This window comes from Apodemus sylvaticus, chromosome 19, assembly GCF_947179515.1.
Source record: "Apodemus sylvaticus chromosome 19, mApoSyl1.1, whole genome shotgun sequence".
Taxonomy (NCBI): Eukaryota; Metazoa; Chordata; class Mammalia; order Rodentia; family Muridae; genus Apodemus; species Apodemus sylvaticus.
The window spans coordinates 5803899-5816260 of record NC_067490.1 but is presented as its reverse complement, the minus strand read 5'-3'; the positions used below and the strand labels follow the sequence as shown (position 1 = coordinate 5816260).

The window sequence follows — 12362 nt, the reverse complement described above, 5'->3', positions numbered from 1 at the left end:
TTTCAATGTAGCAAAACAGGTCCACTTTTCACTACAGAATGCGCAAACCGAAACCACAAATCCTTCTTTCCTGTTAGAGTCTAGCCTCACTAACAGTTTAGGTTAACACTCAGACCTAACTCCAATGTTTCTCAAAGTAATTCACAAGAAGACTGCAGCAGCATGTTTCTCATTTAGACTCCAGCACAGTCTTTTCCAAGTGCAGGCTGCAGCAGGGCTCCGTGTCTGCTCAGTCTGTGTGGGTGGAGCCTCTCTCCGTTCTGCTGTGGAGACAGGGCTGCGGGGACAGTCACTGTTCTTAGTAAGTGCCAGTCTTCCTTTTCACTTGCTGCCTAAACTTTCCTGTCTGTGCAGGTCAGGCCACCTGGCTGCGGTCCTGTGCAGGCAGAGCTGCCTCCCTCCCCCTTCCTGCTGCGTGTGCTCTCAGCAGCTTCAGTGCTGGGAACCCGGGGCTGCTCCAGCTGGGGCATTCACTGGTTTTTCCCTTTTCTATAAACATAACCCATGGATGCAAATGTATCTGCCTGCTCGTTTTTAGGAGAAGATAAATGGTGTTGACATACATTCCAAAGAAAGAGTGGTGAGAAGCAGTGCTGCACTGGGAGCCTCAGGAGTAAGGCTGGTATAGTGCGGATGGCGAGTGCTAACACAACCTGTGCCAAAGGCTTCCTTTCCAGTGCTGCTACAGAAGCAGTGAAACCTCTGGGCAGCAATGTAGCCTGTCTTTGATACTTTATGGGTTCGTCTTTTTCCCACCCTTTATCCCCTGGGTTCACCCCCATCACTAGACAGAGGGAGGGAGGGAGGGAGGGAGGGACGGATATCCTTGAATCTAATTTATTCTTGTTTTCTTGAGCACGACCACTAGCAAACCACCACAACGAACCCTCCTGAACAACCACCAACCACCAACCTAGCACTGGGGCCCTAGCATTTATATACTTTGTAAAGTTTCCAGAATTCCAAGCATCACACAACTGCAGAAACTCTCTCTAGCTGGGAAGCCTGTGCCAGAGCAGGAAGCAAACCACAGGCTGCTGAGGGGGCGGCGCCATGTCTCCACACTTGGGGATAAAACGAGAACATTCGTATATTATTTCTGTGAAGTACAGCTTTTCTTGAAGAAACCAAAATTCGAAATTCTCCCTGCATGGCAAGGCTTAAGTCATGACGGGTGTGGCTTTGCAGACTGTGGAATCCTGGTCCTTCCTTTCTTTTGCTTCTTAGCCATGAACTGCGTGGTTTCTGTGACACCAACACTCTGTACCACGGCTACCTGGCACCTCTACCAGAAGCCTAGAAGCCACAGGCTCATCAGACTGTGATGGGGAACCTTTAAAACCAGGAGGAAAGGAACTTATTTATCTCTTTACATCAGCTAACTTCTTGGGTCATGTTGTAGAGAAAAGTGGCTTACAGGAAGTGAGGGACAGCAGTGATGTCAATAAACATCCTTTCCACTTAGGAATGTGAGAATCCCAACTTGTGTGTGGCTGTGCTTAAGCTGCTCCCCTTGCCACAGTGTCTCTCTCCCCTCCTTTGATAAACACCCGACAAAGGCACTTAAAGGAGATGGTTGTGCTCTGGCTCACAGTTCATCAGCTGCACCAGCAAGCAAGCAAGCACAGAAGAATTAGATAGACGCTACTGCTCTGTGGACTCTCCTCTGTCACACCGTTGCAGATGCCCTGCTAGGGAACAGTCACGACCACAGTTTAGATGGCTCTTCCCTCAATTCAGTCAAGACAACCTCTGCCCCTCAGGCAGGCCCACAGGCCCATCAAGTGATTCTGGATCCTGTCCAGTTGATAATTAGCACAGGTGTTAATCATACTAGGAAAGCTATGGTGGTGAGAAGGCTGGATTTGCACAAGACACCTGCTGTCTTGCATCACATGTGCGTCAGCATGCGAAGCACTTATGAACAATGGCGCAAACCTCAGGAGCAATCAGAAGAACAGTCCCGTCTGAGGTGCATCCTGGAGGGCTTTCTACATCCTGGCAGGCCCCAGCCCAGCTCTCACTAACACATCCATGTATTGCATTCCCTTCTTCTTTGTTTTCTCTTTCCTGGTCTCTACTTGTGGTTCCTGGGAGTTCCAGGCTTTGCTTTCTAGGAGGCACCAGACTGGAAGAAGTCTTTTAAGTACTAGCATGTAGCTTCAGTATCACCTCCCTCACTGTTAGGGATCAAAGAAGGAAATACCTACGTGGACTGGCATTTATGGAAAAAAATTATTATCAAAATTCCCTATACTCCCTCTCTGTGGAATGTTCAAGGGCTCATCCTTGGCTCTGAATGGGCTCCACTGTACCCCAAACGCACCATACATCATATTCGCCTCATGCATCCCTGCCCCAAGAACCCAGACTAGGTGGAGACTAATCTCCGGAGGTCTGACACTGCCAAGCTTTCTGCAGACCGCTCATTCTCATCCTCTAGCTGAGGCTGCAAACACAAAAGATTCACTCACACATCGTTGAATTCCTCCAGGGACCTTGCGGGTGTAAACACGTCCAACAGACCAATCACCTGCAAGAACACATAAAAATCAAACAGTGGGAAAGTCCTGGTCTCCTTACAGTAGTACCTCTGCGGTATTTTAGGTAGAGCTAACTCCAAGTGCAGCCACATCCATGTGCTCGGGGCTCTGAGTTTCTACTCAGACTGTGTTTCTGTGTTATATCTGCTAACATTTCTTCCTGGGATTGGATGTTTGCAGATAGCATTTCATACGGCCCAGGCTAACTTGGACTCCTGTTCTTCCTGCTGCCACCTCCCAAATGTGGCACACCTGCTTATCACTTCACATAATACCATGAAAAAACCCCCGTATCTTCTTAGAATTTGTTGTCATGGCCAATAATGTATCAGACAGAAAAAAGGAACTTGTATTCTGGCCTTATATAATATTTACTTTACTTTGTGTCTCTTTCTTTGTATCTGTCTGTTTCCCCCTGTCCCGTGTGTGTGTGTGTGTGTGTGTGTGTGTGTGTGTCCCTGGATGAAGAGGGAGGCACTGAAGCCATGAAGCTAGAGTTATAGGCAGGTGGGAGTCACCCAATGCAGGTACTGGGAACCAATCTTGGATCCTCTACAAGAGCAGCAAATGCTCATAGCCACTGAGACATCTCTCCAGCTCCAAGTCTTTGTTCTTCACTGCATAAAATTGATAGAGTGAAAGATGAGATAGTTTCTACATTAAGTGTAAATAAGTATTCTGGTCTTTTCTTATCCCCCCCCCCCAATTTGTTCAAAAATACAAAGAAATAGGGCTGGAGTGGTTCAGTAATTCCAACCCAGCCAGGGCTACATACTGGGATCCTATCTCAAACAAACAAAGATACAAAAATGTAAAAAGTACAAATTACAGCCAGCTGTGGTGACTCACACCTTTAATCCAAACACTTGAGATGCAGAGGCAGTTGGATCTCTGTGAGTTTCAGGTCAGCCTGGTCTAGAAAGTGAGTTCTAGGACAGCCAGGGCTACACAGAGAAATCCTGTGTCTAGAAACAAAACAAAACAGACAGACTCAGCAAACACTAATTCCAAGTGAAGAGCACTGGTTACTCTTGCACAGTAGCCAGGTTTGGTTCTCAGCACCACAGTGCGGCTCACAAGCACCAGGGATCTGACTTCTGGTCACCAAGGCTACTGCACCCATGATGCACATACACTCCAGCAGGCAAACACACACAGAAACTAGCTAAATAAAAATAGAAAATTAGATGCTTCTTGAGATCCTGGAGTAAGGAGGCTGGAGAGATGGCTCAGTGGTAAAGAGTTCCAAAGGTCCTGAGTTCAAATCCAAGCAACCACATGGCGGTTCAGAACCATCCATAAAGAGATCTGATGCCCTCTTCTGGTGCATCTGAAAGTAGCTACAGGGTACTTACTCCTGGAGTAAAACCACAACTCTGTCATCTGGGCAATGGCCTGACAGCCCCATGGCAGGACAGCTGCAGCCCTCCACAGCATGACCCAACTCTGACAGGGCGCCGTGCATGTCCACTGGCAGGACCGCACACCAGCCTCCAATATGACGGACGGATGCAGCAACTCACGTTCTCGTGCTTCATGTGCTTCAGCAGGCGCAGCTCCCTGTAGGTCCTTTTGGCATGAATGATGGACTGGAACGGTCTCGACAGCTTCTTAACTGCCACACGATGCCCCGTCTTTGTATCAAAAGCAGCACTGATGTAAGAAGAACAGAACCCACCGTTATCAGGGCTCCATACTATTTTTAATACTTTCCAGGCTATTTCATTTTCATTTCCAAATTAAATTTGTGGCAAAATTCAAAAAGAAAAGCAGAAACCAAGATAAAGACTGTAACAACTCCTTAGCCACCACCCAGAGGTTATTTATTTGAGATGTTTCTTTCTGCCTCTTCTGTCTGTATCAGCAATTGGCGAGCATTTTCCAGAGAGGTGCAGACAGTAGTACTTTGGACTCTCCAGAGCCCAGGTAAGGTCCCTGACACAACGCCTCAGCTTGCAGCTGTTGCCTGAGAGCAGCCAGATGACAGGAACCTATAAAATGGGTGTGGCCGTGTTCTAAAAAACTTCATGAAGCCAGGCAGCAGCCTGTCCAAGGAGCCAACGCATTGATAATCTTTGTTTGTCCCCTGTGTCCAGGCCTCTGTCACCTTGAGACCACAGGCTGGTCAAAGTAAAGGCCCCAGGGTCCCGGAGCTCCGGGAGAGCGAATGTTCGAGAGTTGGACACTTCCCAGGGACCAAGCACATAGCAGGAAGTCCTCCGGTGTGGGGAAGAGGGACAGAGGAGAATAAGCAGTCACAATCGGATGCACACACCAGCACTCAGCAGAGCTCCTGCACATCAGTCTGCCACACTCACGAGTTCTCCTTTCAACCCCATACCTACACAGATCCTCACTCTTTAACCGTCAATGCGATTTGTGACAACACTCCTGGCTTTCCCAGCCCCCTTTCTGAGGCTAGCACAGACACTTCTCTCCTGGTGCTGCCATCAGAGGGTGCCATCTCTCACAGAGGCACTTCAAGACACCACTTTCCATTTGTTTCCAAAAGCCCTTGCTAGCAACCCTGAAGAAGCACCTGCTCTGCTGCAATGATCTATTGACTAGAATTTCCCATCACCCTCCAACAGTATGAGTATGTCCTATCAGAAAGTACCCCCCCACTCCCAACTTTTGACAACATTCTTGGCAACTACATCATCCAACTGGAGGCCATATCCAACGTCCTGTTTCCTGACCTCTCTGGACACTGCACCTCACACAGGGCCACACTTCAGCATCTCTCCAGCACCGACTCCCCCTCCAGCCTTTCTGCTTGCTTTCACTCCTCCACCTTGAGTGCAGCAAGGCTGCTGACCTCGTCACTGTCTCTCCAGCTCTCCTTCTCCTGCCTTCTGCCTCTTAACTGCTCCCTTGTACCTTCCCTTGGAGAAAGTCTAATAACCTTGGGTGACTTACTGCAACCACCTAAGTACCCAAGGCTAACTATGGTTGAGAAAAGAATGTACAATCAGGCTGCTTCTAAGTTTTTACTTCTGAACATAATTGCAAACATACTTTAAAACACCGACTTTTCTCACAAGGTCATTTTCTACTCTGAAAAAAAGAGCTCATGACTTTTCCAATCCCTCCTCCCCCTTTCCTTGAGAGAATAGCCTTTCCTGCTCTAAGGCACGCGTGCACGCCCTCTGATCAAAACCCAAGACTGACAGTGCTTTGGAGCTGTCCCACATCTTCTCAGTGACATTTCTCCCACTTGTTAGCGACTCACACGAGAGAGAGAGAGAGAGAGAGAGAGAGAGAGAGAGAGAGAGAGAGAGAGAGAGAGAGAGAGAGAGAGACAGACAAACAGACAGACAGAGACAGACAGGGAACTGAACCCAGGGCTGTGAATGACAGGCAAGCACTCCAGCACTGAGTTATTTACATACTGAAGCCTCTACTGGGCCACTTGTCTCAGAATGTGCTCTAGAAATTTCCCATATTCATTAACTCCTTAGGAATCTCCAAATTCTTAAGGTGTGGGAACCATTCATGTCATCTTCACCTGAGGATTGATAAGGAATCTCCTGGACACCATCCTAGAGCGACAAATCAGACACTGCAAAGAGGCCAATTCTCAACCGTTCAAGCACTTAAGAGTTGTTAGCCTACACCTCTGCTGTTCAAAGTACACTCTGTGGACCAGTGGCCCTGGCACTGCCTGGGGGCTTCCCGAGAAGGCGGAGTCTGCACTGTGACAACGAGATTCACAGTCTAAGTCTAAGAGGCACAGCTCTTCATACAATGCTGTTCTCAGCTCCATTCCTCCTTCAGTCCAGCCTGCTGGAGCTGCTCTTCTCAAGCCCACTAATGGGCTGAGGAAACAAGTCAAATGACCAGTTTTCTGGATTAGCATTTGGCATGGTAACTACTTTCCCTTCCTCCTGTCAGTCCTACAGAAGCCGCCATGGACACGGGGCTTTCTGGGCCCTTCTCTGCATCATGTACTTCTACTACTTAAGCTCCTGATAATGGAGTTCCTCAGGGGAGGGCCCTGGGCAGCTTTCTGTCTTCTGGTCCTCATGACCCCCTCTATAGCTGTGTTGCAGTTCACTGGGAATTCCCTCCACAGGCACCTGTGATAAACACTTGGCTCCCAGCTGGTGACACCACTTTGCTGCTACAGGCAAAATCCAGGCTGGTCTGACACTCACTCTATAGCTGAGGATAATCCTAAACTCCTGATCCTCTGCCTCCACCTCCTGAACACTGGAACCACAGATGTGCTACCATGTCCAGCTTGAGGGAATCCAAGCTATCTGGTTGGAAGGGCCCAAGCAGATAGCTCAGTGCATGAGGGTACCCTCATCAAAGAACTCAAATGGTAAAAGGAGAAAACCAACCTGAAAATGTCCTCTGTCCTACACACACAAACCACCACACATGAACACCCTGCACATCCCCTCACAGTAAACAAAGACAAAAGCGTTAGTGCTTTTACGTTGGAGGTAGAACTTAGCTGGAAGGAGATAGTTTGGGTTGGGCACCCATCTCTCCTGTTCCATTCCTGCCTGCCAAGGTGTGCAGAACAGCTCAAAGCATAGCCTTCCCGCAATGCTCTGCTTGAGGGTGTGGGCGCAGGTAAGCACGGGGAGTCCAGTGAACGGAGACCGTGAGCCTTTGCTCCTTTACTCCTGTTAGTGTTTGGTCGAAGGGATGAGAAAAGTACACAACTGGCCATCTCAGGTTAGCTGCCATCTATAAACACAAAATCCCCAACACCTATCTTTTCTTGAAATCTTTTTTCTTTTTTAAAGATTTATTTATTTTTATGTATGTATGTATGTATGTATGTATGTATGTATGTATGTATGTATGTATGTGAATACATTGTCACTGTTTTCAGACACAGCAAAAGAAGGCATTGGATCCCATTACAGATGGTTTTGAGCCACCATGTGGTTGCTTGGAATTGAACTCAGGACCTTCAAAAGAACAGTCAGTGCTCGTAACTGCTGAGCCATCTTTCCAGCCCCTGAAATCTCTTTTCTAGGCACCAGGACTGTAGGCAGTCCAGGAGAAGATACCTAATTGAGAACTTGGCAAAATGAAAACATCCACAACTGTCCTCTTCCTGTCACTGTTACACCAGGTAAAAGATCCAATTGCTCCAGACACAGATACTCTACATATGTGCAGATCTTTCTGACTCACACACAATTTCTTTTTCTTTCTTTCTTTTTTTTTGGATTTGGTTTTTTTGAGACAGGGTTTCTCTGTGTAGCCCTGGCTGTCCTGGAACTCACTGTAGACCAGGCTGGCCTTGAACTCAGAAATCTGCCTACCTCTGCCTCCCAGAGTGCTGGGATTACAGGCATGCGCCACCACCGCTTGGCTACATAATTTCAAAATAATAAATGACTATTTTAAACTCAAGGACTTTTCTTGGAATATAGAATAAAATGCACATTTCCTACCACAGTCTTTAAGTTTCCGGTAAGCTGACATGGCCCCAGTGCTCACCCAATCAGCAGCCCCTCTTTATGGCCATGCCCTCCCCCACCCCAGGCCTACTCTGGATGTGCTGGCTTCTTTCAGTTCCTTAAACCACTTGGACCTGCTGTTCCAGTTCCTTCTCCCCTACCCGCACCAAGCAACTAAATCTTTACAGGCATAGTCACCCCTTTAGAGGGCAGCTGTCCACCCTAGGCAGGCACTTTCCTGCCCTCCTACCCTTATCTCTACAAGCCCATAGGACAACCTTCCCTTTACCAGTGTGTGGCTAGAAACTGAGGAAATGGCCGCGGCCCCTACACGATGCGGCCTCTGTAACTGTCCTCTCCTTGGGATGGATCTGTGGGGAGCAGGGAGGGCCAGCAGGTTGTGACCACACCTACAAGTTCAGCACAGCTGGAATAGCAGAACAGCTGTCCATTATGATCACCTACCCAGGCTCTTTTGTAGCCAGCTCCAGAACAAGAGGTGCAGGTTCCACCCTCTGACCTCACTAGCCACTCAGAGGAGGACAGATGCCACACAGGAACCCTATAGTCCCCAATAATCACAATGATTAGTATATGTTTATTTACCATCCACAGGTAGTTAAACCAAGGCTGCACTCTGGAGGCAGACTATCAGGGTTTTAATACTAGCTCTGCCACTTAATAACGGTATACTCTTGAGGAAGTTAATTAAATTCTATCAACCTCATATATAAAACAAAGATAATGTCTGTATCTAATCTAAGGTACCAGTTTTTATGGCAGGTTTAGCAAATTTTGTAAAACTCAATTATCAGACTTTAATAATGGCTCCTATCACCGCCTGCTGTGGGCATGCTGAGGGCAAGAAGTCCATCTGTTTCCCTCACCATCATGGTACAAAGGGCCCAAAACCCCAATTTCCTCAATTAGCATGTAACAGTTCCCTCAGGGTTGGACACACACCAGACAAATACTGGTCAATAAGCTGAGCTGCATCCCCTTTACTAATGTTTTATTTGGAGACAGGGTCTTGCTAAATGTTCTACACTGGCTTGACTCTATGACCTTCCTGCCAGTCACTGTGTGCTGCGATTAGAGGCACATGCCACCACTCGTGGTTTAGAGAGTTTCTTTTTCTTTCCTTTTTTAAAGATTTATTTATTTATTATATGTAAGTTGCCAGTCTTCTGACACTTCACAAGATTGAGTGTGAAGACAGCCTAGTCACAGTAAAACCAGAAATTCCAACAGCAGGGTTTTATTTTTAGCATTTTATTTATTTATTTGTTTGTTTGTTTTTTGATTTGGTTTTTTCGAGACAGGGTTTCTCTGTATAGCCCTGGCTGTCCTTGAACCCAGAGATCCGCCTTCCTCTGCCTCCCAGAGTGCTGGGATTACAGGCGTGCGTCACCACAGCCCGGCTAACAGCAGGGCTTTAAAGTCTAGTGCATTCTTGGGTCTCACACCTGGAGCCATGAGCAAGACTCCACATTCTTTCATGTGCCTAGGGCAAAGAACATGTTTCAGAGGCAGAAAATGACCCAATCATAGGGAATACTGTACTCACACAGAACAAATACCTCATGCATCCTAGACCTGCTACTTTTTTGTGAAACAGCGCATGTTTTCATTCTCTTGATTCTTTTTTTTAATCAAGCTCCCATCTCTCAAGGAGGCCATTAGAGTGAGAAACATGACTCACACTGCTGCTCTGTCACCAAGTGCTGTTTTCAACTTAGTGAAACTACTAGTTAGTAGCAATTACATTTCCTTCTAATGATACTTATATGGACATAATCACCATATGTAAATCCGGAACCTACATTCCTAAATCACAATTATTTTTCATTTTACCAAATAATTTTCAAATCTGCCTTTTGCACTATTCTCACTGATGCAGTCTCCCAGATGTTCACACATGACAGAACACCATCTCAGGGAACATCCCACTGCTTCTTCCCTAACCGCACGCTTTCGGTACAGCATACTGATTACCTCAGAGGACACACATTCCCATTAAAACACACCTTGCATGCATGAGACAGGTGGGAATTACTCAGACACAGTTCTCCTGGGTTAAAACCCTGCAGCAAAGGCTGCTGATGTCCCAGCTCTATGTACTCAGACCCTGTTTCCTCTCCCTACAAAGAAGTATTTGAAAAGAACAGAAATTATGTGTTCTGCCCTAAGTTATAAATTTCCAAAACAGAAGCTCATAGAAAATGCTTAAAACATTTAAAAACAGCCGGTCGTAGTGGCGCACACCTGTAATCCCAGCTCTCTGGAAGGCAGAGGCAAGCAGATTTCTGAGTTCGAGGCCAGCCTGGTCTACAGAGTGAGTTCCAGGACAACCAGGGCTATAGAGAGAAACCTTGTCTTGAAAAAAAAAAAAAAAAACCAAATCCAACAAAACAAAACAACAACAACAACAAAAAAAAAACATTTAAAAACAAATGGAAAGCCCAGAGGGAAGGACCCTAAAGTCCACTCAGCAAGTGACCGTGCCACATACTGTTTTGGCGCTGTCTAGCTATTTTAAGTTGAAACGATACCTTGAGAAAGGGTCTCTTCTCTCATTGGCCTAGAACTTACCAAGGAGGCTGGACTGGGCAGCCAGCCAGCCCAAGACCTGCCATCTGTGCATCCCCTTGCTCAGATTACAAGTGCATGCCACGACACCCGGATTCCCCAACCCCTTTTAAAAATGTGGTTTCCAGGGGAACAAAACGTCCCCTCTGTTGAGAACCACTGATCTTGAGAAGACTGAAACAGCCCTGTGCAGAGATATGGTAAGCACAGGCCTTCTGCCAACAGCCACAGTGTAAGCTGTCTTCAGAGGATCCCCCAGTCTCAGACAAATGTAGAGGCCCTTATTTTACCACTCCAGCCCAATCAGGGGTTTCATAAGGTCATTTCAACACAGGCATATACCGCATTTTGAGCGTTATGCCCGTCCCACTGTGCCTTCTTTTATAAAAGGGGATATTTTCCAAGCCTCATTATAGAGAAGCACTAGAAACACTTCTCCATTTTGCGGTTTCAAAATCTCAACAGCAAATGTTTCTTTAAGTAATCATAATAAACTCATTTTAAACAAATCTAAACTATCAGACTAACCATATTACACTGAAGTAACTGTGGTCTTGCTACTAGCATGGAAAAAGCTTTTGTAGCAATAGTTCCTAGGCTCCAGCTCCGCTCTAAGTCTGTGCTTAAACAAACCTAACACACAACCTTAAACACAAGGACTGAGATCTCCAGGCTAACTTCCCGAAGTAGAGAACTTTCCAACTTACACAATATCTGGAAATTTTATGATAGCACTAAGGTATTATCTAGTTCTGGGGAACAAATCATCCCAAAATGTAGAGCTTTAAACCTGATTTATTATCTCTTCTTGTTGTGGGTCAAGAACTGGGGAGCAATTGAGCAAGGTAGCTCTGGCTGTCTCCCTGAAACCCGCAGTGAGGAGATGGGCCACAGCAAGTCTCCTCTAGTTGTTTTTAAATTTCACGTGAAGGCGTATTTTGCCTACATGTCTATGTACCATGTGTGTGCAGTAGTCCAAAGAGGAAGTCACATCCCTTGGAACTGGAGTTATGAACCGGGCGAGCCACCATGTGGGCCCTAAGGATCAAACTCAGGTCTTCTGGAAAAGCAGCCAGCGCTCTTGACTGCTGGACATCTCTGCAGTCACGTCTGTACCTGCCTGAGGCTGGAGGGTCCTCTCCCAATGACTCTCTTAGTGTTGCGCTCACCATCTAGGGCCCTTCACAGGGCTGCTCTGCAGGCTTCCCCTGGATGTTCTTTAGAAAGGGTGACTGGGCCCGGCGGTGGTGTTGCACACCTGTAATCCCAGCACTTGGGAGGCAGAGGCAGGTGCATTTCTGAGTTCAAGGCCAGCCTGATCTACAGAGTGAGTTCCAGGACAGCCAGGACTGTACTAAGAAACCCTGTCTCGAAAAAACCAAATCCAACCTCCCCCCCCCCAAAAAGGGTGACTGGGGCCGGAGAGATGGCTCAGCGGTTAAGAGCACTGACTGCTCTTCCAGAGGTCCTGGGTTCAATTCCCAGCAACCACATGGTGGCTCACAACCATCTGTAATGGGATCCAACGCCATTTCCTGGTGTGTCTGATGACAGCTTCAATGTACTCACATACATTAAGCAAATAATATTTTGAGGAAGGGCGGAAGGGAGGAAGGGAAAGAGGGAGGGAAAGAGGGAGGGAGGGAGGGAGGGAGGAAGGAAGGTAGGTAGGTAGGTTGGTTTTGTTCCCTAGGGGACACTCAAGTCATTCTGGACTGTCACAACCAAGTCTTAGAGAAAAATGTTCCTGGCACCGAGCAGGTGGTGTCCAGGGATGCTGCTTGCTAACCACCCTACAACAGAC

The 12362-nt window shown here is 47.1% G+C and overlaps 1 protein-coding gene across 3 annotated transcripts in view; it reads right to left on the bottom strand.

Annotated features, from left to right (window-relative positions):
* The window catches only part of Mapk14 (mitogen-activated protein kinase 14), a 57611-nt gene that overhangs the window by 29693 nt on the left and 15556 nt on the right, over positions 1-12362 (bottom strand). For all 3 annotated transcript variants that reach the window (XM_052164167.1, XM_052164165.1, XM_052164168.1), the window contains exons 2-3: positions 4067-4196; positions 2475-2533 (exon numbers count right to left, since the gene is read on the bottom strand). In XM_052164167.1, coding sequence (XP_052020127.1) covers positions 2475-2533; positions 4067-4196 — 189 coding nt within the window. The remainder of the gene's footprint in view (positions 1-2474; positions 2534-4066; positions 4197-12362) is intronic.